This window comes from Mus caroli, unplaced genomic scaffold (assembly GCF_978045245.1).
Source record: "Mus caroli unplaced genomic scaffold, Mus_caroli_1 scaffold_13, whole genome shotgun sequence".
NCBI lineage: Eukaryota > Metazoa > Chordata > Mammalia > Rodentia > Muridae > Mus > Mus caroli.
The window spans coordinates 120228433-120255854 of NW_028227268.1; the positions used below are offsets into that span (position 1 = coordinate 120228433).

A 27422-nucleotide genomic window follows, 5' to 3' on the forward strand; every position below is an offset into this window, starting at 1 on the left:
TCCCTTTCTGCTTCGTCTTGCTGATTATGATTAATGTTTGCCTTTGTTACCTGTTCCATCAGCTTCAGCCTGAAGAGTAGTTCTCTACTGGCAGTTTGACACATCCTGCCCTTACCTTACTACCACTGTTGACTCAGCAGACACCCAGGATAAGTGCACTAGTGTTCCTCAGCTGACCAGTGGGACTGCTTTTTCCAGATTCCTCTTGAAGCTGAGGAGTCACTGAGAGCATGATGGCATCTAAGGAGCTTGGAAGTACCAGACTGCCCTGATCCACAGCCAGGTTTTGCTGAAAAGTGACCCGTTTCTCCTCCTCCAGTAGAGTGGACAGCTGAAGGATTATAATCTACTGTCAAGACTCGGAGGCCCCTGCAGTCAAAGTCCAACAGAATATTATGAAATGGAGAATGGCTTATTTTAATCTCTATAGTAGAATTAAAATAGCATTTATGGCCCCAGATCCATAATTAATCCAATGACTGGGCAAATTAGCTTGAACCTGACTGAAAAACCTGCAATCAGTATAGTATCCTTCAGAATGCTTTACATTCAGTTTATATAATACCAGACCTCAAGTTGTAATTTAACAATTTTGAGAGAAACTAATGCAGCAGAGGCAAGGGAAAGACTTAAATTAATGTGACCATTAATTAGTTGGAGTCAGGCTGGATTAACATTGTGCCAGTGAATTTCAGAAAAATTACCATATATGACTTCTCTGTCAACTTTGATTTTGTAGAGTATAATGATTCCTTGATACTTGCCACAAGCTACTTTCAGGGTTAGTCCAGCTTAAACTAATGCTATCAGAACTTTATGTGCAGAAGAAATTCCAGAAGTCCTAAGGTAAAATTAAAACGTGAAAGGAATTAATTTAGACTGTCTTAGTTCATGGAAGAAATAAACACAGTACCAGCCATATCGTTCACACACGTGGCATATGTAACTTTTAATAAACCAAAAGAAAAAGTCCCAAATATTCAAGTGAAAAAAATCCAAACAGTTGACACAAGCCTAACTGATAGTTACTTTATGTACAGCTGTATGTATAAGTTCAAAAAAAAGCTATCCTATTTGTATGTACAAAAGTTTATACACAGGTCTGTACATAAGGGTCTATACATTTTATTTTTTCAGAACCCTTAGGTGTCACCTCTAGAAGACACCAACACTTCATTCACATATTTTATAAAAGAAAGACTTCCAGGACCGACAATCTTGTGTCCCTTGTATTTGAACCATGTAGGTTCATTCGATTATTTAACAGCCTTCTGTCATAATGTAGATCATGGTAGGTATGTGGATCCCCTAAACATCTTCACATAGTGTGCTCCAATGTAAAAGCCCATTACAGAGAGGGAATGAGAGTCATGACCAGGGTGTCACCACAGGTCCAGGTATGGGTGAGCCAGCCTGCCTTCTTCACTGTCTATATTCCAGTTCATCTACACTGATGACTTTGGTGGGCATGGAGGGCAGAGGCTGCTGTAGCACATCTGAGCCAAACCATTTGGCAAGGCCCACAGGGGAGCTGCTCCTTTGGCTGGTACGATGCTCCAGCTGGGAGTGCATGTGGGGCATGCCGGACCGGCTGGGTACATTCTGAGGAGTCTGAACGCTGATAGCTGCTGCCTGGGAACTAGAGCCTGGAGGATGCAGAACTATGGAGAGAAGAGTGTCAGTGCAGCAAAGTAGCTCTACACTAGGCCTTGCTTCATTTACACCCCACCCACAGAACCCCACAAGTCTACTAAGACCACCCTTGGATACTCACTCCCAAGTCCTGTTCTCAGTATTGACAATATTTTCTGACTTACTTTGCTTGAATGGTTTGTTACTTTGGGGGATGGGAAGTCTACCAGAGGATTTAACCAAAGGCTTCCTAAAGTGCAGAATGCTAGGTAGCAACGTAAGAAAACCCACCAAGGCTGACATGTTCACATCTCAGCAAAGATTCTCAGGCTTATAAGAAGTGAAACACAGAGCCAGAGCATGCCTGGCTCCCACTGTCCTTGCAGTAGTAATAATCCCTGAGACTGCACAGGTCAGTTCACTTCACCTGTTTTTCTAGTGACACCTAAGAAACAAAGGGGCAGTGATAACTACTGCTGCTGGAAATCTCAGAACTTTCCAGTGTGATCAGCTAGCCTGGCCTATTTCTAAACCTTACCTGAGCGCTGTAGCTGCTGCTGCATCACTGCCAAATGCAGAGGGGTCCCAGGACGAGGGTTTAGGAGAGGGTGACTAGCAGCAGAGACCAAAGGGTATAAGGGCTGACCCAGGAGTGGGCCAGATAGCCCCTGTAAAGGAGCCATGTCTATCCCAGGAGGAAGCACACCTGATGGGGAGAAAGAGGAAACTTATGAGTTGTGTACATGTTCCTAAAAATGTCAAATTTTACTATTTTTGTTGATTTGGATACTTACAAGGAGGTGGGTGTGGTGAACACTTGCCACCATACATGTGCCAGGATACATGAATATGCATACACAGACACAAGTGTAAATGAACGCCACAGCCAGGGTTCCTTAGTGTAGCTATCCTTGAACTCAAAGAGATCCACCTGCCTCTGCTTCCTGAGTGCAGGGATTAATATTACCACTGTCTGGCAGGTTTCCTAATCTTTTTGTGAGCTAAGGAAGTGAGACTAGACTGGACTCACTACTTAGGTAGAAGAATTTAAATCTAGTAAGGTCTTTTTGGAATACCTAGTATAATGTAACATTTAATTAGTGGCAGCAATTTTTATACTACGACCAATAACCAATGCCCACACCCAGTCAGAAACTCACCAGCTTGGAGCAAACTTGGAAGATGCTGTGGATGTACCCCTTGGGCTATCAACCTTTGGACTAATCCTGGGTGAAGCTGGTGTGCAGGTCGAACAATAGGAACATGAGGGACAAGGGGAACTTGGTGGGTAGGGCGGAGAAAAGGTGTTCCTGGGACTGGGGATGCCAAGGTAGGCGTTTTCCTCCCTGCTGTTTTAGGTCGATAATCTTGTTCTTTGGTGTAACGGTTGGTCTGGGAGAGTGGGGTGGAGCATGAAGACCGCTGCAATGTTGAAAGCTTAGGATTTGTCGTAGGGGAAGAGTCTTGATCAGTGCTGGGTATGGGATGGGACGACAGCAGGTTCTCTGTAAGGGTTCATTTACACGACATTTTGATATCCTTTATCAATTTATTTCAATTCCCAACAACCCAGCAAATCTTACTTTTAAAAATTCTGACAATTCTTTTTTCCTTTATTTTTTATTTTTTTGTTTTTTTGAGACAGGGTTTCTCTGTATAGCCCTGGCTGTCCTGGAACTCACTTTGTAGACCAGGCAGGCCTCGAACTCAGAAATCCACCTGCCTCTGCTTCCCAAGTGCTGGGATTAAAGGCTTGGGCCACACCACTGCCCAGCTCTCTTTTCCTCTTAACCATGTTAGATGCTTTTGTGGAAAGTCATCTATTTGCTTTAAATGTAGGCAGATGCACAGCTGCTACTCTCCCTAAGCCCAGGAGTTGAGTGATGGTCATAGAGTAGTTAGGCCTTGAGCTAGGAATAGATGCCCACATTTTATTTAACCTTATTTTCTTATATTATGATGTATATGGATGGTGTTTTGCCTGCATGCATGTCTGTGTGCCTGTCACAGAGTCCAGGGGAAGGTGCTAGGTCACCTAGGGCTGAAGTCAGGAAAGGTTGTGAGCTATCATGTGGGTGCTGGCAATTGAACCCAGGTCCTCTGGAAGAGCAAACAGTGCCCTGATCTATCTATCCAGTCCATAGATGCCAAGGTCTTCAAATTCTTTGCTGAAATATTATTTTTGTTGTTGTCATTTCCTCCCTTGGGGAGTGAATATGAACCCATGGCCTTGTACATGCTGGCAAGTCTTCTACTACTTAGTACAATTGAGCTGCATTCCTGGTGCATAAAGGAATAACTCAAAAAACTCTGACATAGTGTTTCAAAACAAAAAGCACAAGTTGCCAGGCATGTAGTTGAGGCACCTTTAATCCCAGGACTTGGGAGGCAGAGACCAGTAGATCTCTGTGAGTTTGAGGTTAGCCACAGCTACACAGTGAGATCCTGTTGCAAATAAAACAACCTGTAACAGAAACAACAACAACCCTGCATCTACCTGGATCCTCTTCCCAGCACCCACATGTGGCTCACAATTCTAGAGGTTCTGATGCCCTCCTTGGCCTCCTTGGGCACTGGATACACATGATGCAGACATACCACAGGCAAATACACAAATGTGTTAAAAAAAGAATTGAGCTATATCAGTATGCTAAATGAATTTGTTATTCAACTTGAAAGATGGTAAGAATCATAAGCTAAAGCACATCGTTACCCAGGCTGGCCACAATGTCAAGTGAGCAAGTTTGAGCTCACTAACCCATCTCCCTGACACTGCAGTCATTCATGCCTATGTTCTGACACAGGTAAGCAGCAGTACCTTCGCTGGCCTTCTGAGTATCCTCTTTACCATCACCAGGAACCACTGTTCCATGGGCCATTTCCTCCTTGGTTTTCTCTCTGCTTTCATACATCTTCCGGATCACTGAGGTAGGGGTGAAGGAAGGAGAAAGCTGCAGAGAAGGAGAGGCAGAGATCAGCACACTCAAGTGCCTTTCCTAACACGAAGCCAGGGCTTCATTTTATCTTTTCAGGAATTAAACCGAGGGTCTTACATGCCCTTTGAAGCACTTGACCACTGGGCTATGCAGCACTTGCTCTTGAGCCTGGCTTTACCAGGTGAAGCCATCTTCAACAGGGTGAAGAGTCCCCATTTTGCCTTACATGGGCAGAGGTAATTCTAATGCTCTGATCTATAGCTACTACAGGAGAGCACAAAGGGGCAAGTAAGTAGACATTGTCCCACGAGCTTCAACCCATCTTTGCCGCCCTGTAAAATGGGCCTGTGTCTGTCCTCGTGTTTCTCAACCCTGAAGTAGCGCTGAGAAGAGGGAAGGGCCTGGCTGGAAATATACCTCAGTAAATGGGGAGAGATGTTAACCTCAGAACCTATGATACCACTTGTTCCTCGTATTTGTCTTTTAAAATTACTTACATGAAAATTCAGTATCGTACACCTTACTAGAACCATTAAGGATCCTTTGTTGTTTATTTTATAATGAAATTATATAATTTTATAATGAATTTTATAAAGGATGAGACAGGGCCTAACTCATGAACAAAATTCCTTCCGGAGTTTCTCTAAAGCAAGAGCCTTTGGGGTATTTAGTGCAGAGTTCATATGGAGTCCTGAAGCACAGAACTATTCTAGTCCCCTTGTCTATCAGTTTTGATTGGATAAGTCTGTATCAGTTAAAAACAAAACAAAAAATCCCAGCCCACTGGTAAAGCTAGATGTATCATCACAAATAAACCAATAAACCCATAAGAGAACAATTTACAGACCTGCCAGCATGTTCACTGGACTCCATCATGTGACCAGTCACTCCTCTTTCATCTCCAGCCTCACATTTGTTCTTCTACTTTCCCACAACAGCTAATCTTGTTTTATTTTTTTGGAGGGTCACACTAGGCCCTCACAAGGCCCCAGGCTGGCCTTAAATTCTATTTGCTGCTGGGCGGTGGTGGTGCACGCCTTTAATTCCAGCACTTGGGAGGCAGAGGCAGGTGGATTTCTGAGTTTTAAGAGGCCAGCCTGGTCTACAAAGTGAGTTCCAGGACAGCCAGGGTTGCACAGAGAAACCCTGTCTTGACCCCCACCCCACCCCCCAAAAAAAACCCAAAAAACAAACAAAAAAAACCAAAGTTCTGAGATTAAAGGTACATGTCGCTAGGTGCTAGGCCCAGCTATTTTTTTAAGCACTGATGAGTTGTATTGTGGCACAAGTTCACCTATCTGCTAGAGCATACTTTCTTTACGAGAATAATGGGTTAGGGGAAGATGTACTGGACAAACAGATCTGAAAGACCTTCAGAGACACAGGTAACACACTGGTACGATGCAGGTAACCAGATGGAAAATCCTGAGGCCAAGCAGTTAGTAAAGGTCACTGACCATGCTTGTGATGGAGGCAGCAGGAGCTGGGGAAGAGGAATTTCCGCGGTGCATGGGTGCTGGTGACTTTGACATTCGCTGTTGCCTGTAAACAAATCAATTAACAGTGCCAGTCAGTTCCAAACTACTTAATGCCAAGTCTTAAAACCATGTAACTCAAGACAAGTCTAGGAACTTAGCATACCTTCACTTATCCAATTTAATTTCTCAACATTCAAAATATGAAAAAAGTGCATGCTAAATTCTGAGGGAAGAGAAAACCTCTGAGTGGGAACAGTCAATACCTGAGGCAAACCAAGAGATATAGATGTAAGATACCAACAAAGTACAGTGAAAAAATAAAGCAGAAGGAAAGAAGGACCAGAACTCCAGAGACCCTGAGGAAAAAAGAAGCTAGGTGAGACCAGTACAAAGCTAAGGAGTCTGGTAGTGGTGGCACTTTGTCTTTAATCCCAGCAGGCAGAAGCAGGTGGATCTTTGAGTTCAAGCCCCACTGGTCCTCAGAGCCAGTTTCAGGACAGGAAGGGGTACACAGAGAAACCCTGACCAAACAAACACACCAAAAAAAAAAAAAAAAAAAAAAAAAATTAAGGAGAAGAAACAAAGGTTCAGGCAGAGAGCACAGGGAATCAGGGCTTTGGGCATATATAGTTCTCTAGGCTGGTACATAGTTTAGTTATAAACAGCACTAGTGGGTTGGCTTAGAAGCCTTTACTGTGGGGGCTAGAATACTTCAGATAGGTGAAAGCAGCAATTCACAGTGCCTGTAATGCAACTGATGCTCTATCTCTGAGACACTAATTCAAATCAGTTATTTCATAGCCCAGTTATATTCATCATGTACTACCACATGAGGTTTTGTTCTTTTTAAAGGTAGGGTCTCTTTACATAGTACTGACTACCCTGAAACTCACTATGTAGACCAGGCTGGCTTTGAACTCAAACATCCTCCTGCTCTGCCTCCCAAGTGCTGGGATTTCTATCACCAGCCATTCTATTTATTCTCCCTTATCCTAGAGGAAAACAGGAAATAGGGTCGACATAGAAACAGGCTGAGAAAAAAAGTGTATGTGTACTCACTGGTTAGTGAGTATTTCACTGTACCTACAGTGAATGAGCAAAATCCTCTGAATCACAGGCAATGCTGGGATCCTAAATCTGTAAGTTTTCCAATCAGCATTCAGAAACTATGATATCCTGAGATGACGTCTGAGCACATGGCAATGTATTCTAAGTGTATATGGGAAAGATCTCCAAACCTGGAAGTTTCACACAATTTATCATTTACTCCTTTTTGTAAACAGAGCATTTTTGTGTTAGGCAACACTGTCAGTGCAGGAGAACAACAGTGAACAAAACTGATGACACCTCTAATCTCAAGGGTGTTATACTCTTAGGCTGCAGGGCAAAAAGCAGAGAAACAGACCAAAAAACCCAAAATAAACAAACAAACAAAAAAGTGCATCCTCAAGGTAGTGAGTACAGTTAAAAACCCGCATCAACAAAACAAGCATTGCTGCAGAGATGACTCATTGGTTACAAGGCCTCAGTGCTCTTCCCAGAGGACCTGGGTTCAGCTCCTACTACCAACATGGCAGTTCATGGTCACTTGTAACTCCATTTCTAATTTCCCCTTCTGGTCTCTTTGGGATCCTGCACACACATGGGGGAACACATACATACACACACACACACACACACCCACACACACCCACACCCCATAAAACGAAAAAAGCCTGCACACACATGGGGGAACACATACACATACACACACACACACACACACACACACACACACCCCATAAAACGAAAAAAGCCTGGATCCGTTAGCTATCAACAAACTGAAACAATCCTACACAAAGAGTGAATCTGTAAGTCAGTACATACAATCTATGACAAGAGGAAGTTACATCAAGTTTTGCTTTATACCATTTCAAACAGATGGCTAAGCAGACTGTGATGAGCATCCCCCTAATCCCAGCACACAAGAGGGAAAGCCAAGAAACTGAGGACCCCTGGGCTACACAGTTCAAGGCCAGACATATTGAGGCCCTGATTCAAAGGGCTGGGCTGAGCATAATGGTACCCACTCACAATCCCATCACTCTAGAAAAAGACACAGAAGGACTACCAGGAACTTTAGTTCAATGATATACAGTGAGATCCTACCATGTCTCAAAACAACAGCAAAAACTAAATAGAAACAAGGCTAGGCAGAGGCAGTACACACCTTTAATCCTAGCACTCAGAAGACATAGACAGGTGGATCTCTGAGTTCAAAGCCAGCCTGGTCTACAGAGTGAGTTCCAGGATAGCCAGAAATAAACAGAAAAATTTTGTCTCAAAACCAAAAAACCTCAGAAACAAGAGCTAGTGGGTCTGATGTGTATGTAGTAGAGTGCTTGTCTAGTATGTCCAAGGCCCTGATTTCAATCTCCAGCACTGGAAAAAAAAAATTAACTGGTAAAAACACTATAAATTCACTCGGGAGGCAGAGGCAGGTGGATTTCTGAGTTCGAGGCCAGCCTGGTCTACAAAGTGAGTTCCAGGACAGCCAGGGCTACACAGAGAAACCCTGTCTGGACCCCCCCCCCCCCAAAAAAAAAAAAAGAAAAAAAAAAAGAATATAAAACACTATATAGAATAAAAAAAATGAAAGTAGTGATCATTTTTAAAGGTTAGACAGTGGTCACTTGAGGGAGGTAAAAAGGTAACACAGACAAAGGGGACACAGGAGGACCTTGGAGATTTCAACCATATTTCCTCTATCAATACCATCTGCAGTGGGGTGGACCTATCTTACATTGGATCAGGATATGCAAGTTATATTTATGATATATGATTCATGAGTTATATGATTTACCAGTCTCAGGAAGACTACAAATCAGTACCCAAATCTGCAGAAGTAATTAATGTACCTGTTTCTGAGCCCATCTCTGGTTCTGTCCACTTGTGGTTTGCTAAAACCAGGCTGGTAGAAGGGTGCTGTTTGGACTGCAAGGTCATGTGGTAGGGCCAGCCCCTCCAAAGCAGCTTGTTGCAATTCTAGCTGGCTCATCTGATCAATAGAAGTAGTAGAGGACAGACAATCAGTAAAAGAATGAGGAAGTTCAACTAGTTTTCCAAAAAGGTATGTCTCATGTTTTAAACAGTGGCTGAGAAAATTGAATATTGCAAATAACTAAGTTATGCTGGTGTCCACTGAATGATATTTTAAAAATTTAAATAGTGGGATGAGAGACAGCTCAGTGGTTAAGAACATTTATTGCTATTGCAGAATATCTAGGTTCAATTCCCAGACCCACATGGCAGGCAGTTCACAACTGTCCATAACTCAAGTTCCAGGGGATCCAATGCTTTCCTGAAAATTCCTTGGGCAATGAGCACATATATGGTGCACAAACATAAATGGAAGCAAACACCCATATACAGAAAATAAGTAAATCTAAAGAAGAAAAATTTTAAGTAATACTAACCACTCAGCAATTTTCTCCTCTGTGAACTTAACAGTTACCTCAGAACAAACCACGCATCATTGTTGCAATTCAATTCTCTACCCCACAAGCAAGAGAAGAGTGAAAAGGCAAAGAGAAACAGCTCAGCCTGACCTGGGCTGTGACAGGACTCATGGGCTTGCGCATGCCTTGGAATGGATCTCCAAGTAGTTGCTGGGGTCCTGAAGGGAAACCTGCCAGGAAAGTTTCAGAATCAATGAAGCCCAGGACAGCATCAGCACCCAACCAGCAAGTTGGCTCTTGCCCAACAGGAAGCATTGCTTCTTTGGACTGACAGTATATACCCTTCTCCCTCTCCTCCCACATTGTGGGCTTTAAGCAGAGCCCTTAACAGCCTTTCCTGCTGGTGTAACCTTCACACTACTCTGTCACCTTTGTCCTTTCCTGAGAGCTCTCGGGCTGGGCTAAGAACATTTCTATTCAGCAAACTGGCCGTGCTTGACAAGCCAACTGGTGCTAAAGCAGAGTCCAGTGCTCTGAGACTCTCCTTACAGGTCCCCACCACTGTGGACAATACTAAGGTATATGACTGGCAAGGGCAAGGAGCCAGCTCTCTCTAGTGTTTCAATAGTAGAAACACCGAGCCTGCTGGAACTGCTTCTTCCAGGCACATTCTGTAACAATCACAGGACTTCACTGCTCACTGTTTACCAATTACAAGTGCTGGCCAGAAAGCCATTACTTTTGTCTGGCTCTTCCACGTAGCTGCAAACTCATTATGGAGCCCAGGTTGGCCTTAAAATTTGAGATCCTTGTGCTTCATCATCTTAAGTGCTTTCCTAAAGCTTAAAGTTCTTTATCGAGAATAGACCTAAGAATCCAAGTCAAGTATTTTCAGCTGAATTCTCTAAATACGAAAACTACAGAGCTATACAAAGAAGTTTACTATGAACATGTTGACTTAAAGGAGATAATAAACTATCTTCCACCTTGACTACACACCTCTACAGTAATCAGTATAACACATATATTCCCCTTGCAAGCTTATGAGCAGTTACTAGTTGGGAGCCCAAGTCAGTGATGGAGTGTTTAACTGGTAAGCATGAGGCTCTCCCTCCATCCCCAGAACTGCTAAAGCACTAGTTACCTATTGGTGATGGTATCCTTGGATGAACGTAGTCTGCTGAGGCTGCTTGAGTTCGAAACACCTGTGACATTGGAGGAGAGGGCGCTCTTTGGCTCAATAAAGATGCAGTAGCCTCTAAGCTCCCCATAAGGCCACTGAGAAGATTGGAAGAAGCGGGTCTCTGAACTGGTTGACCCAGAAGTTCCTATAGGCAGAAATGCCAGATCCCTGTGAACAAACCTATTTCTTCCTTCTAGTCAAAAGCTTTGAAAACTAACTTCACTTTTGAGAGCTAGCCAATGCCTCTTCCTTGCAGCACTGAGGATCTGGCATCTGTACATGCAAGACATTTCCCCAAATGTTTAGCTAACAACATTTGCTCTAAGTTAGTGCTACAGATACAGATTAGATAATCAAGTTCCAAACAAACAACAAACTGGTAAACCAGAAACATTTAAAGTCATTGTGCGAGTATGGACGCGCCATTGGGATTACCGGCTTAACAGAATGACCTTAGATAGCAACAGTATATCTTTGACTATCACACACAGGTCAGTCTGAGGGATAAGTGTAAGACTGTAACACACCTGTAAGATGTTTTTAGAAACAGGCTGGCCTGGAATCTCAGCAGGGGCCAACAAGTGATTTTCAAGGTTTCGCTAAAAAAAAACAAAACAAAAAAAAAAACAAAGAAAAAAGTTTTCAATTTCAACACACTTTATAGTTTGGAGACCATATATATCAAAAAATATGCAACTCCCAAGGGAGTTGACTGTTAACAGCAGAATAATGCTCAATGTCATAGAAAACTTTCTTAAAGATTTATTTTATGTATGAGTACACCGATGCTGTCTTCAGACACACTAGAAGAGGGCATCTGGTTCCATTACAGATGGTCGTGAGCCACCATGTGGTTGCTGGGAATTGAACTCAGGACCTCTGGCAGAACAGTCAGTACTCTTAACCACTGAGCCATCTCTCCAGGCCCCACAGAAAACTTTCAACCAACTCTCTCTTATCCCACGCCGCTCAAAAGATCCTTCCCAAGTACATGAAGAGTCATCAGGAAATATTCCCAAAGCCGGAGTAGTCCCTTCCTGTGATCTTGACACTGTCCCCACCATCAAAGAAAGGTTGAGACTGAGGAGCACTCAGTTAGACAGATACCACAATTTATGAGATTTTCATTCGGAAGGAACCCTTACTGATCATTGTCATTATTAAGATTTATTGCCGGGCAGTGGTGGCACACCCCTTTAATCCCAGGACTTGGGAGGCAGAGGCAGGCAGATTTCTAAATTCAAGGCCAGACTGGTCTACAGAGTGAGTTCCAGAACAGCCAGGGCTACAAGGAGAAATCCTGTCTTGAAAAACCAAAATAAAATAAAATAAAATAAAAAATTATTGACTGAAGTATTAAAAAACAAGGGCTCAGTGGTTAAGAGCACTAGCTGCTCTCCCAGTGGACCAACTTGGGTGCTGTGCCCAGTACCACATGACAACTCACAACCATCTATTACTCCAGTTCAAGATCATCAGATGTCTTCTGGCCTCCATAGGCACAAACATGTATGTAATACACATATACATGCAGATAAAACACTCACATATTTAAAACAATAAAAATCTTTGAAAACAAAACAAGCCAGCACTAACTAACAGAAGAGTGACAGCTAGGCATGACAGTGGTGCACACTTTCTTTCTAGCACTCTGGTGGTTGAGGCAGAAGTATCAGGAGTTTGAAGCAAGGATGAGCTTCACAAAAAATGGCTACGAACTAGGCAAGGCACAGAACTTTTCTAGAATGTCCAAAGTTCCTAAGCATTACAAATTAAACCAAAAATAATGAACAACATGCAAATTTGACCAGAATTGTTACCATTTCAAAGTTTTGGCCTAGAAAAGTAGCACATGCCCTTAAATGCCAGCACTCGGAAGGCAGAGCCAAGTGGATCCAAGTTCAAAGTTAGTCTGGTATACATAGTGAATTTCAGACAGCCAGACCAACAGAGACCTTGTCTCATACAAAACCCAAAAAACTCCAGAAACTTAAATGTTACTATTTTAAGTTAAGCTCCTTAAAATTACTCATATGCATGACATTCTGCTCTGAATCTGCCAATGGTCTTGCTTTGTATATCTAACCTGCACCCCTCCCCAGCCCCCCAATGTATGTCTGAATACTGTGCGACCACTGAGCTCAGTCAGAAGTACTTTCTGATGCAATTCCCCTCCCAGTAGATAGATCTATCCAAGTCCATTTCCAAGCCTTTTATTATTGGTTTTAAAATTAGGGCTAAGTGCAGATGACTTGAATAAATAGGCAACTTACTTCATGGCTTATCACACTTGCAGGAGTCTGCAATTTCATGTAAAACAGTGTGGAGGTGAACTTCATTACTTAGATGGACAGAGTTAGATGAGAACTAGTATCCAGCAGGGAGGACTAAAGACGCTGTCTTTAGCAGTAGAGCAGGACCCCACATGCCAACACAGATACAATTCTGAGTTTGTGTAAATATTTGTCTAGCCGCTTATTACCAGATGTCAGAGACTCACTTCCTCACCACACCTGAAACTAGGGATACATAAAAGCATGGAACCTCCAATATCAAACTAAGTGTACTCACAACTTAAAGTCAATATTGTGTAAAAACAATCAAAGGTTGAGATATGAAATACTGAACTCCCTTCTCTTTCCTACAAGACTGTTTATGGAGCCCAAGTTGGTCTCAAACTTGCCCTTCTTTTCTCCTGCTTCCTCCTCCCAACTGCTCCCAGCTCCTCTGTCTCCACTTCTTTGGAGACTCACACTGAAAGGAAAAACAAATCCTATGACAGGATTTGAATAAAAAATCTAGTTAGTGCCAACCCCCCAGGGTAACAAAGAACAGCAGGAGAGCTGAGTCGCACCCACAGTCACTTGTGGTATGAACTCTATCTTGCTGTGTACCTCGTGCTAGCATAAACTTACTAGGTAGTTCAGGTTGGCCTACAACTTATAATCCTTCTGCCTTAATCCCCCAAACGCTAGGATGTATGATATCATACTTCATTTGACAGCATTTCTAGTACTTCTTTGTGTGGTAATAACTTTGAACCAGTTTATAGGATCTTTCTCCTTTGAGTTGTATGGTGTAACCTGAGATGTAGCATAGACACTCAGAGGCAGAGTCAGGTCCATCTCTGAGTTCTGAGTTTGAAGCCAGCCTGGTCTACAGAGTGAGTTTCAGGACAGCTAAGGCTACACACAGAAACCCTGTCTTAAAAAACACAAACCAAAATAAAACAAAAACATCCCACATCTTTGATATGTACTTATGTACTTTATGAGAGGTGTGGGGGGAGAGAAGGAAGGAGGGAGAGAGACTTTCTAGACCAGGCTATCCTTTGAATTTGTTAATTATCTTGCTTCCACTTTCCAAGCAGTGATGGAAGTACCAGTCTTTACCACTATGCTCACCTCCACCTCTGGCATTCTAATTCATCAGTGTGACCGTCTAGCCAAGAGAGCAGGCAATCCAGATATCTGAGAGTGTGTATAAAGTGTGAAAATAAAGGCTTTACTGTAGGAGGCGGGAGACTGCTCCGTGGTTAGCACACTGGCTGCTCTTCCAGAGGACCTGTACTCATTTCCAAGCACGCACATGATGGATCTGAACCCTCTGAAACTCCAGCTCCAGGGGGGCCTGATGCCCTTCTCTGGCCTGTGTGCGCTAGGCATGCAAGTAGTGCACAGATAGACACACAGACAAAATGCTCATACAAAAAAAAAATAATAAATCTTGAAAAATTTACTATACAATTGTCTACGGCTAGGAGGTGGTAACTCATATCTTCAATCTCAACACTTGGAAGGCAGAAGCTGGGAGATCTCCGAGTTTGTTGCCAGACTGGTTTACAGAGTGAGTTCCAGGACACTCAGGGCTACACAGAGAAACTATCTCAGGGGGAAAACAAAGACAAAAACAAAATAAAACAACTGGGTATCAATCAGGTGGCCCTACCTGGTCCTGACTTCCTGATCCTCTCAGACACTAGGGTTATAGGCACACATCACTATGCTCAATTCAGCACAAACGATCAATTTCTTACATTTTTCTCCCTTTTGCATCGATAACCTCACATACTAGGTATGCTTTTCTCCAAACTGGGTGAAAAAAATCCACAACTCAATTACTTTTCTTAGGAAAGAACTTCATGAAGGTATTGTATTAACTGATGTAACACGTGAATTATTCAATCATCCTATAATTGAATGTATGTCCCAAACATACACATTACCCACAGATGTGCTTTTTCTAATAACAAATCAATATTGATAATTAAGGAACAAACACACACCAAATACTAAACAACTTCTAAAGAAATTTCCAAATTACTCAGAATACCTTCATTAAACCCATTTATTATTGCAGTGGGAGGTGATACAGAAACAGGGAAAGAGGCTGGGTGAGGTGTACTGAATACTTACACTGACTTTGGGCTGGGTAGGCAAAGTCCCACTTGCCTTCATGGTGTTCACTAGCTTGTTGAATGCAGTCATATCTCCATCTTTCTTGAGCTGTCGATTGCTACTCGCAGCACTCAGGGTCTCCTCTAAATGTTCTGCCATGAAGGGAGTTGAATTCTTCATTTGCTGGTCCACCTTCAAGCCCTTCAGCCCTGCTTCTACCTCTTCCACTGAAAGTACAACCCCTGAATGTGCTGAGAAGTTGAGAAAGTTCTTGTTACACCAAGCAAAGGGTGTTTAGAAAGAATTCCCATTGGCTGCCAATGACAACTATTTTGTAACTAAAGTGAGGCTGTCAAAAGGGCTAACACTAAAATAGGTAACCTGAACACTTAGATCAGTTAGGAATAAGGCTGAAATTACATACACTGAAAGAGATGGCTGAGCACCGCAGTGCACACCTTTTTTATCCCAGGGCTCAAGAGGGCACAGGCCAGCCATACACAGTAAGGTCCAGGGCAGCTAGGACTAAAGAGACCCAGTCTCAAAAACAAAACGGGGGTTGGTAGTAGAAGGGGAAAGTGACCCATGCCTGAAGAAATGACTCAGTGATTAAAAACCCAAATTGTTTCTACAGAGGACCTGAGGTTCAATTCCCAGCAGTCACACTAGACAGCTCACAATTCCCAGCATCCACATAGTGGCTCACAACCATCTGTAATGGGATCTGATGCGTGATCTGGTGTGTTTGAAGACAGCTACAGTGTACTCACATACATAAAACAAATCTTAAATTGAAAAAAAAAAAAAAAGGAAAAAAAATGGAATAAACTACACCAAAAATATTTAGATGCTAGAAACTGGGATGGTAGAACTAAGGGGTATGAGATTTCAAACCTTGGTAAGATTTTTACATAGTGAATTCCAGGAAAAGCAGAACTACATAAAAAAACACTGTCTCAAAAAACTTCCTGTGTGTCACGTAGAAAAATACTTTGTGCCCAGCATGGTGGCACATGCCTTTAATCCCAGCACTGGGGAGGCAGAGGCAGGGGGATTTCTGAGTTCGAGGCCAGTCTGGTCTACAGAGTGAGTTCCAGGACAGCCAGGGCTACACAGAGAAACCCTGTCTCCAAAAACCAAAAAAAAAAAAAAAAGAAAAATACTTTGTAATAAATCTCTCCAGACTTTGCTACCAGGCACAAGAATCCAGACAATTTAACAGCAACAAGGCTGCACTGTGGTCTCAAGGCACTAACTTGTTGCCTAAGTGAGAACATGGCAAATTGCGACAGTGTTGTGAGGAACAGGCAAGCTATGCTTGGGAGGACAGAAACATTCACTGCACTGCTGCTACAACCCTGCTGTAAGGAAAAACCAGAGAGGACAGGTGTGGTGCACGCCTTTAACATCAGCACTCTAGAGGCAGAAGCCAGAGGTTCTGAGTTGTAAGTCAACCTGACCTACATAGCAAGTTCTAGTCTAGCCAGAGCTTAAGACTCAAGGCTATGTGGCACCATGATTGGATCTTTTTGAAAAACACTAAATTCCTGGCATGCACCTGACTTGATGAGAAGTACAATAAAACTATTCTTTTCTTTTTTTTTGTTTTTTGAGACAGGGTTTCTCTGTATAGCCCTGGCTGTCCTGGAACTCACATTGTAGACCAGGCTGTCCTCAAATTCGCCTGCCTCTGCCTCCTGAGTGCTGAGATTAAAGGCGCGTGCCACCACGCTCGGCTCAAAACTATTCTTTTCTTAGAACATTTAAGAAAGCGTGAACTTAAAATATCTAAAACAGATTCTCAACAATACTTACAGCTCTCCTTCAGTTTTTCTTTATTTGCAGAAAGGCTAGAAAGAAGAGGTTTTAAATCTACTTTGGCTTTCTGTAGCATTTCTAAAATGTCCACTTTATTTTCAGCATGGTCTTCCGATGGTATAGGAGCAAAATAATTCCCCGAGTTCTGTCCAGGAGAGAGGACGGCTTGCTCCAAACCTGATTTTGTAAATAAATGTCACAGTTGGTCCCATTGAGAATTGAAAACTTCCCTTCCACAGCATAAAGAGAGTAGAAACTGAAGGCTTTTCCATATCTAAAGCCTCTTTAACCCTAGAAGCATGGCAGGGGAGGCCCACTTGACATACAAGGCTAGAATGTGAAGTCATCTTACCTGCCAGTCTCTCAAGTTCTTCATGGGGCGTGGATCCAAGGCTGCTGGATCTGCTCCCTGACCGGCTTGGGTTAGAGAACCACCTACTGAAGCGGCTGGCAGAGACCGATCCTTCCCCCAGAACATCTTCTATCATCTGATAAGAAAGACAAAGGGGCAAAGTGAAAGACCAATGAAGGTTAAAAGTTAAGCCACCGACTCTGAAACTTCCTTTGACACTGCTGACTCAGAAATGATCCTTCTTAGTAGAACAAATGAGTGCAGGCAAAATATAACTAATTTGGTGTAAACAGGAACTATATAAAAAACTCAAAGCCAAACAAAAACAAACACACTCCAAAAGCTGTAACTACTGTCTTGATGTTTAAAAGTGTAAACTTTGGGGGCCAATGACATGGCTCAGCAGGTAAAATGACCTGCAGTACAAGCCTGATGACCTGAACCCATGGCAGGTGGAAGGAAGAGAACCAACCCCACAAAGCTGTCCTCTGACCTCCACCTGTAGCTCATGTGTGCACCGACCCATGGCAAAAACAAAACATTTTAAAAGTAAAATTCTTTATCTACTAAGAATTTTAATTTACAAATAAAAAAACGATGGCTTTGCATTTTAACCTATTTAACATAATCTTACTAAATAGGAGAAGTCAGAAGACACAAAGGTAATAAATATAAAGTATCTAGACATTTTCTCAAGATATTAAAGTAAGTATTGAGAATATATTTTCTTTTTTTTCCGAGACAGTGTTTTCTCCGTGGAGCCCTGACTGTCCTGGAACTCACTAAGTAGACCAGGATGGCTTCAAACTAAGAGACCTGCCTGCCCCTGCCTCCCAAAACCTGGGATCAAAGGCGTGCGCCACCACTGCCCAGTGAGAGAATAATTTTGATGTTTCGCTGTTACCAACTTTGTTTTCTTTTGCCTGTATGTTTTTGCACCATGTGCATGCAGTGTCTGTAAGAGCAGATAATGGTCTTAAACACTGAGCAACCTCTCCAGGCCCTAACTTTGTGTTTTGTAACATTTTATATTCAAGAGTAGAATATTGTTCTTACTCTTGTTCCTCTCTTGCCTTCTTGTTCTGATCTGTCCCCTTAACCCCCCCCCCTTCCCCAAGTCCTAACCCCTTTCTCCACGTGCTCATGGCTGGCCTCTACTTCTCTACTCTCTTTCCCTGCCTCTACTACCCTCTTAACTCCCCTCTCCATGCCCTGAATAAACTCTATTCCATACTTAAAAAAACAAAAAACAAACAAACAAAAAACTTAGAGTAGAAACAAACTTGCACCTTTATACATTTGTGAAGATATTCATCTCAAAAAGACCCCTAAGGGCTTGAGGTTTAAAAGAAACCCTGAAATATCGGTCTCTCTCTCTTTTTTTTTTGATACATGATGACCTGCAACTTATTCTGTAGATCAGGCTGACCTCAAACTCACAGAAATATGTCTGCTACTGCCTCCCAAGTGTTGAGACTAAAGGCATGCACCATCACACATCAAACGGCAAGTTTGTTCATTTTCAACATAGGAGCAAGAAGGGTCTCTGAGAGCAGAACCTCTTTCCTGCACAGAAAATGGACACAGCTCTGATTTCTAAGTCAGGATATCTTTTGCTATGTCTTTTTCAGCTATCTGCTGACGGAAGAGCTGGGAGATTAGATGCTTAGTTGTTCTTCGTAGAGGGCTTTTTTAATTAAAAAAAAGTATACATATGTATTGGGAAGTAGTGATTGAGAGGCTTTTAATTTCTGCGTTCCAGGCTATCTGAAACCCTGTTTCAAAACAAATAAAAGATACCCATCCCTGGAGAAAAAGAGAAACACTAGGTCAAATTTAACCATAATTAGCTGGTCCATCCTTTTTACATTTAACAAAAAAGTTTTTTGAGATGGGTTTTACTATGCAGGCAGGCAGGCCTTGAAATGACCATGTAGCTCCAGCTAAGACAGACTCAAACTCCTCTCGTCTTGGGATCCCAAGTGCTAAGATTGTAAGTGCATACCTCCACATCCAGATTCTGTACATGTTTATTTTTATTTTGTGCATATGAGTATGCGTGCATGTATGCGTGTGGCAGGTATATACGGACATTGCTGCGTGGGGGTACACACACATGTGTTTGGGTGCATATGCTGTGTGTAAGTAGAGGTCAAGAGGCCGATGCTAGGCATCTTTTATTCACTCTCTCCTTTATAACCTGAGCCAGGGGCTCTCATTTGAGCCGACAGCTCACCAACAGAGCTAGTTACCTCACTTGTTCCAAGAAACCTGTCTCCACTTTCCGTGAGCTGGGATTCCAGGAGGACAACCATGCTGCCCCAACATTTACTTGAGTTCTAGAGATCTACATTTCATTCAGTCTTCATACTTGCACAGCAAGGGTTTTATGTACTTAAGTCATCCTCTAACCCCTCCATCCATGTTTGCAAATGTGTTGTTACACTCACCGAAGCCAAGCATGGCACCTTATCAAGGTTAAAGAATTCATTAAAGTCAAATTCTCCTGGGGACTGCTCAGGTAGGATGACATCCCTTGGAACTTCCTGATCAGCAGAGGGCTCCTGGGCCAGAATGACTTCCACCTCGTCCTCTTCAGTTACCCCTCCATTGCACTCCACTATGCCTGAAAACAAAACCAAGACAGAAACCACCTGTTCAGGTACATAGCCCAGTCTTACTCTGTGCCTGTAACCATCAATATACACGAGGAGACACACATGACTGTAAACAGACTTCTTCTGTAGGTACAACACTTCTTATAATAAATCATTTAGTATCTTTTCTCTGGGAACTGGAAGTCTTTGCTAAGTAGCCAGAACACTAACAGAGTAGGAAAAGGACTGTGGCCCCACTCTTAAACATGTCAAGTTTTCTATAGTATAGCGGGTTTTCTTTAAAAAGAAAAAATATATTTAGTTAGTTAGCTCTGTGTATGTGTGTGTGTGTGTGTGTATGGCACGATGTGTGCAGGTATCTGGAAGGCCAGAGAAGAGGGCATTCGCTTCCTCTTGGGGAGTTAGTAACATATGCATGTGTTTTTGAGCTGTTTGATGTGGGTAACTTAAGCCTCTAAAGCCAAATTATTTGAAACTGTTTATGCATTCATCTGGTATCACTGTATGTGGGCAATTTTTACTTGTCTATAAGGTTGGCTATAGTCCACTACCAACGTAAAGTTTGACTGTTACTCCTTCTAGAAAACCTACCCTGCCTTGAAAAAAAAAAAAAAATGTAAGCCGGGCATGGTGGCGCATGCCTTTAATCCCAGCACTCAGGAGGCAGAGGCAGGCGGATTTCTGAGTTCGAGGCCAGCCTGGTCTACAAAGTGAGTTCCAGGACAGCCAGGGCTACACAGAGAAACCCTGTCTCGAAAAACCAAAAAAAAAAAAAAAAAAAAAAAAAGAAAACAAAAAGAAAAAAAATGTATTAAGTACACTGATCTCCCCTTTATAAAATACTAGTATTTATTACAGCAATTCTCTACTGAGACAGATCTTTACAGGCTGATAACCTAAGCTAATCAGCTCTGTCTTATTCTTCAATGCCAGGAATATCTGAATATCAGTAATGTCCACTTTTTTTTTTTTTTTGGTTTTTTCGAGACAGGGTTTCTCTGTGTAGCCTTGGCTGTCCTGGAACTCACTTTGTAGACCAGGCTGGCCTCGAACTCAGAAATCCGCCTGCCTCTGCCTCCCGAGTGCTGGGATTAAAGGCGTGCGCCAATGTCCACTTTTTTTAGTTTTAGGCAAAATATGACCAAAACAGGAAGAAAACAAACAAACAAAAAAACCAAGACAAAACCCCCAAACCCACTTATTTGCAAGTGCTTAAAACACACATATACAGTAGCAGGCCTGCACGCACACACACACACACACACACACACACACACACACACCAACACAACATTGTCATGGCTCAGTGGCTAAGAGCACACACTGCTCATCCTGAGGATGTTGGGTTCAGATTCTTGCACCTGTATCAGGAATCAGAATTGCCTGTTGATGTAGCACTTCAGGCCTCTGAGTGCATACGTGTATATATACAAACAAATGAAAAAGAGCAAAGTTGAAAACCCTAACCCAATACAAAACAAAGCATGTACGGACCCCTCAGTTCAATTCCCCTTCTCTGCATAAAACTGAGCCTACTGGCACATGCCTGTAATTTCAGAACTCAGGTGGAGGAAGGAAAACCAGAAGATCAAAGTTATCCATGATTACATTTCCAAGTCAGATCCTACGTCAAAAAATGGCTCAGCCATTAAGAACACTGATTGTTCTTCCAGACGTCCTGAGTTCAATTCTCAGCAACCACAAGGTGGCTCACAACCAACCATCTGTTATGAGATCTGATGCCCTCTTCTGGTGTGTCAGAAGACAGCAACAGTGTACTCAATTACATAAAATAAATAAGTAAATCTTAAAAATAAAACAAAACAAAAAAAGCCAACCAAAAAAGGAAACCCCAAACAAACAGAAAACCAACGAAGGACTAAGGATATCCCCCAGTGGTAAAGTATTTGCTTTATAAGTTCAAGGACCTGGCTCTATCTTTAGTACAGCAATAACACAAAAGCAACTGAACAGAAACACTGCTGGGCTGGGATGTAGCTCAGACTAGAGTGCCTGCCCGGTATACATGAAGGCTCTGAGTTAATAATACCTCCAGCAATACACACATAAAATACATTAAGAAAACAAACAATAATGGCCTTGGTGACAAATCTATAAGCCCAGTACTAATGACTATGGGGCAGTACAGTCTGAGGCCACCCTCAGCTACACACTGGGTTTGGTACCAGTCTGGGTTACGTGAGACCTTGTCCCAGGACAAAACCCTACATGAATGGCTGACATTTGAATTTTATCTCAGTCACAGAAAACATTATTTTCTACCGAAGCTTGGTCTCTAACATCAGTTAAACAGCCACACTGGCTGATGCTACTTCATTCTGGTGGAGTGAGACAATGGTACCTCTCAAAGGCAATTGAGCACAATCTCCTGGGTGGGTGGTGTTGGCGCCCAGTTTTAATCCTAGCACTTAGGTGGTAGAGGCAGATAGATCTCTAAGGCTGAGGCCAGCTTGGTCTACAGAACTAGTTCCAGGACAATCCAGGCTACACAGAGAAACCCTGTCTCAAACAAGAACAAACTCAGAATCTCCCAAGTTACCTATGAATTCCCTAAACTAGAATATGCACCCATGTTAAAAGAAGAGAAAAGCCTACTGCACTTAAAGTGCACAAAAACAAAGAAAACAGAAAAGAACTATGATGTCTCCTTTATTCTCTCTTTTAAATATATTTTATTAGCTTATTTACAAGTTTGTTTTAACTTCTTTGGAAGTTGACAATAATTATCATTAAGAGCTTTCCCATCACCTAATATCTGCTAAAACAAAAAACATGTATTTTTTTCAAGTATACTTGAAATAAGTACCAAGTTCTTTTTTTCTCTTATAAAATTTATTTTTACCTTATGTACATAGGTGTTTTACCTGCATGTGGGTGTTGGATCACCGGGACCTAGAGTTACAGTTATAAACTATCATGTGGGTGCTAGAAATTAAACCCAGATCCTCTGGAAAAGCAGCCAACCATCTTAACCACTGAACCATCTCTCTAGCCCAAGTTCTGAGTCCTTATTTTTTCAAAGATTTATTTATTTACTATGTATACAGTGTTCTGCCTGCATGTATACCTGTATGCCAGAAGAGGGCACCAGATCTTATTATAGATGGTTATGAGCCATCATGTGGTTGCCAGGAATTGAACTCAAGACCTCAGGAAGAAAGGCCAGTGCTCTTATCCTCTGAGCCCTCTCTCCAATCCCCAAATCTGAGTTTGTTTGTTTTAAAGATTTATTTATTATGTATACAATTTTTTGGTCTGTATGTATGACTACACACCAGAATAGGGTACCAGATCTCATTACAGATGTGAGCCACCATGTGGTTGCTGGGAATTGAACTCAGTACCTCTGGAAGAGTAGATAGTACTCTTAACCTCTGAGCCATTTCTCCAACCCAAGTCTGAGTTCTTAAGAGTATATTTCATAACCATGATAAATGTATACCTAAAATATTTGGCAAGCAATGTATTTACAAAAAGACCCCAAAAAATAAAGCCAGAACACTAAAAACTTACCGTTTACAAACTCGCATCCATCACTACCTGTGCAGTTAAAACAATCCTCATGTCATTATTTCAAAACAAGTTGAAAATTGGTACTGACCTTCCTTCACAGAGGCAGTCCGTCGCCTTGTTCTTTTTCTGCCTTTGTGATCCTCCTCTAGAATCTTATCATCAAAGCCAGTCAGCTCTATGGTTTCAGACTGACTGGTGGGTCCAGCTGAAAACCATTCTGGTTCTTCCTCAGTGTATGAATCGTTTCTTCTACGCTCACCAAAGACACGTTTACTATCTCCAAACTCCCTCTGAAAAAGTACAAAGAGCAAGACTGAAAGACTGTAAAGTTCTAATGTAGCCGGTATAATGAACTGATGACAGAAGCCAAAATGCAGATGCTGTGCTGTGCATCTGAAGTGCAGCCCCACTCTTGCACTGCCATCTGAGTTCTCCATGTTTACTGTGAGTGGTCTGTGATCTCCAGCTTCTCAAAGTAACTGGGGGTTGGGGGTGGGAGGGTGTTAGGAGGATGTAATGCAGACCAGGCTCAGGCACTTGCCAACAAGTGTACAGTCCTGGGTTTGAGCCATCATGAGAGCAACAACAGAGAAATGCAGTACAAAGGAGGTGAGTATCAAATTTCCAAGCACTTGGGACTGGAGAGATGGTTCAGAGGTTAAAAGCACTGGCTGCTCTTCCAAGTCCTGAGTTCAATTCCCAGGAATCACATGGTGGCTCATAACTATAGTAATGGGATCTGGTGGCCTCTTCAGACAGTGTACTGTATATATACTAAATAAATAAACCTTAAAAAAAAAAATCCAAGCAGTTGAGAACAAAGGGGGTTAGAGAACAAACCCTGAAACGTTTGTCCTTGTAGTCCCTCTCTCTGTCTCGGTCTCTCAAGTCTCGAAGGTCCTTATCACCAAGACGGTGATCCTTTTCAAAGGCCCGGGCAGAAATTATCCTTCCACTGCCAATCCTTCGTCCACCAAGCAGGCGAAGCCCATCACTGTCTTTCTCCAATGGACTGCCAGATCGTCGGGAGCTAACAGCAGCTGTCACATGGCAGCCACCTCCAAAGCTTCGTCTCTGTGGGCTGAGAACAACATCTAAGTCATCTTCTTTCACTCGCTCTCGTGGATCTGAAAAGATGCCAGAAAGAGAAAGGTAAGCAAACCAACATCTTAGATACCATGTCCTCAGCACCTGGGCACATCAACTGATTCAGGGTAAAATACCTTATTTATAGTGTGTGTATGTGTGGAGGATATCTATGGGGACAGGCTCTTTCCTTCCTCCATGTTTTCAGTTTTTAAAGACTAAACTCAAGTTGTCAGGCTTGGCAACAAGTGCCTTTACCAATGAGATAGCTCCTTATAATTAATTTTTCACATTAAACTTTAAAATATCTTTTCTTCAGAGAAACAAATATATTTCGTAATAATGACTTTCTATGATTAATCTACTTTTTGTATAACTAAAATTTTATGAATACAATTTTCGCTAATCTTTTATTAATAAGACATGTATTTGAAAAAAAAATGCTTAAAAAGCAATAGTGAACAGATAGATATTCACACAAAAAAATGAACTTTATAGTTAATTGGCATCCTGTAAACGTAGGATGCTGAAGCAGGAGTATTACTAAGTTCAAACCCAGCGGTTTCAAAACAACAGATAACTTTAAACTTGGTTCCATATTCAATACTTAATTTTAATGCATCTAGATGTGCAAACTATAAGAGAACACCTTTGCTGATGGTTAGGCAAAGTGTTTTTTGAGGCACAGCAACAAGAGTGTTCTTCACTAAGAAAGCCTGGGAAGCAAGGTTTGCTTCAAGTTTAAAACTGTTCTTTCAAGACACTATTTAGAAATTCAAGGCTGGGAGAACAAATTTCTAGGTACATTTCTCATAGAAACACAAAACCACAGCATATAAAATGGGGATGGAAGGATGGCTCATTGATTAAGAGCACTGGCTGCTCTTTCAAAGGACCCAGATTCAGTTCCTAGCACCCACAATGCAGCTTACAACTGCATTGTGTAATTCCAGTTTCAGAGGATCCAAGACACTTACAAAGACATACATGCAGGCACAACTTCAATGTACATAAAATAAATCATAAAAACCCCCCACAGTGATTAAAAAGAAAACAAAACACCTAATTAAAAAAATGGACGAATGGCTGGAGAGGTTGCTCAGTGGTTAGTTAATACTCTTCTTCCAGAGGTCCTCAGTTCAATTCCCAGCACCACGTAGCAGCTCACAAACACCTATAACTGTAGTTCATGGTACCCAATGCCCTCTTCTGTACGCATATGTACATAGAGACACCATGCACATGGAATCCTTCAATCTTTCTTTTCCAGATAAGGTTTCTTTGTTTAGTTCTGGCTGTCCTGGAATTCCCTCTGCAGACCAGGCTGGCTTCAAACTCTGAGACCTGCCTGCCTCTGCCTCCCAAGAGTTGGGATTAAAGATGTGTACCAACACTGCTCAGCTCCTTAATTAAAAAAAAAAAAAGACAAGTGAGCTGGGCATAGTGTAGAATGCCTATAAACCCAGTACTTGGTAGGCTACGGCAGGGACTGCTGAGTTTGAGGTCAATATGGGCACACATGTCTCAAAAAACTAAAACAACAAAAAAGTGATTGAACAGAAACAGACACGTCAGCAAAGACATGTGGACGGCACTATGCACCACTAGATGGCTATAATTAAGAAGACTAACAATTCCAAGTGCTACCAAGATATGGAGCAAGCAGAAAATACTGCCAACAGGAATATAAAATGACTAGCCGTCTTAAACACAAGAAGCTTATAGATTGCTGGGAACTGAACTCAGAACCTCTGGAAGAACAGCCATTACCATCTCTCCAGCCCTGGGGTAGTTTCTTAAAACACTGTATATATGTACTAGCCATAATATTTCTAAGTATTCACTCACAAGATAAATATTCCTGCCGGGCGTGGTGGCGCACGCCTTTAATCCCAGCACTCGGGAGGCAGAGGCAGGCGGATTTCTGAGTTCGAGGCCAGCCTGGTCTACAAAGTGAGTTCCAGGACAGCCAGGGCTACACAGAGAAACCCTGTCTCGAAAAAAACCAAAAAAAAAAAAAAAAAAAAGAAAAGATAAATATTCCTATATCCATGCTCATACTTACACATATATATATCCACAGCAACTTTAATGAGGAAAAACTCAAATTACTCTTCACAGATAAATCGATGTAATGATGAATTTATATAATGAAATACTGTCAAGCAATAAAAAGAAATGAACTACACATTCAACACCATGGCTAAAGCCAGCTATAGTTCATGAGACTGACCCAGGGGGTAAGGTTTGAGTCCAGCCTGATCTACAGAGTGCCCTTGTTTCCAGAAAGAAGCTTCCCTGAAGAAAAAGTATGGCGACAGTTCTAGTCACATACAATTCTAGGAGTGTAAACTCATCTAGACGGGCAGTTCATTTCTAAGGTAATGAGATGGGTTAAAAAGGAGGAAATCACACACTAGAGCACTTATGAGAGAAGAAGAATGCTTATTATTTTGATTGTGGTAAGGGTTTCATACAGATAAACATATCAGAACATCAAAAGCATGTTGTATGTAAGGGTTCTATATGTAAATTCAACTTCAATAAAGGTAAGAAAAGCATGTCACAAGAAGACCCACAGAGTCAACTAACCTAGAACCATGGGGGTTCACAGAGGTAACCCCCCAGGGAGCATGAAGGAGCTGGACCTAGACACCCCCTACACATTTGTAGCAAATGTACAGCTTGGTGTTTATGTGGGTCCTGTAACAACTGGACTAGAGGCTGTCTTGATCTCTGTTCCCCTTCCCCTACCTGGACTCCCTGGTTGGGTCTCAATGGGAGAGGATGTACTTACCAGACCTGCTGGGACTAGATGTCCCGGGATGCTTGGTACCCAAGGGGAGCGCCACTTCTCTGAGAAGGGGAGGGGCAGTGGAGGATGGATTTATAAGGGTAGGACTGGGAAGAGAGGAGGGAGGGGAGCATATATGTATATATATGTATATGTG

General features: G+C 42.2%; 1 protein-coding gene across 6 annotated transcripts in view; it reads right to left on the reverse strand.

Annotated features, from left to right (window-relative positions):
* Positions 1–921: 921 nt before the first annotated feature.
* Eif4enif1 (eukaryotic translation initiation factor 4E nuclear import factor 1) overlaps positions 922–27422 on the reverse strand; it is a 44126-nt gene continuing 17625 nt past the window's right edge. For 5 of the 6 annotated variants that reach the window (XM_029483727.2, XM_021176314.2, XM_021176319.3 and 2 more), the window contains exons 5-19: positions 24226–24512; positions 23474–23675; positions 19684–19859; positions 17234–17369; positions 16879–17058; positions 15082–15314; positions 11194–11265; positions 10628–10811; positions 9634–9713; positions 8944–9083; positions 6026–6110; positions 4451–4583; positions 2793–3137; positions 2171–2338; positions 922–1661 (exon numbers count right to left, since the gene is read on the reverse strand). In XM_029483727.2, coding sequence (XP_029339587.1) covers positions 1423–1661; positions 2171–2338; positions 2793–3137; positions 4451–4583; positions 6026–6110; positions 8944–9083; positions 9634–9713; positions 10628–10811; positions 11194–11265; positions 15082–15314; positions 16879–17058; positions 17234–17369; positions 19684–19859; positions 23474–23675; positions 24226–24512 — 2660 coding nt within the window. In that variant the 3' untranslated portion in view covers positions 922–1422. The remainder of the gene's footprint in view (positions 1662–2170; positions 2339–2792; positions 3138–4450; positions 4584–6025; positions 6111–8943; positions 9084–9633; positions 9714–10627; positions 10812–11193; positions 11266–15081; positions 15315–16878; positions 17059–17233; positions 17370–19683; positions 19860–23473; positions 23676–24225; positions 24513–27422) is intronic. The other variant, XM_029483728.2, reaches the window with a different exon arrangement.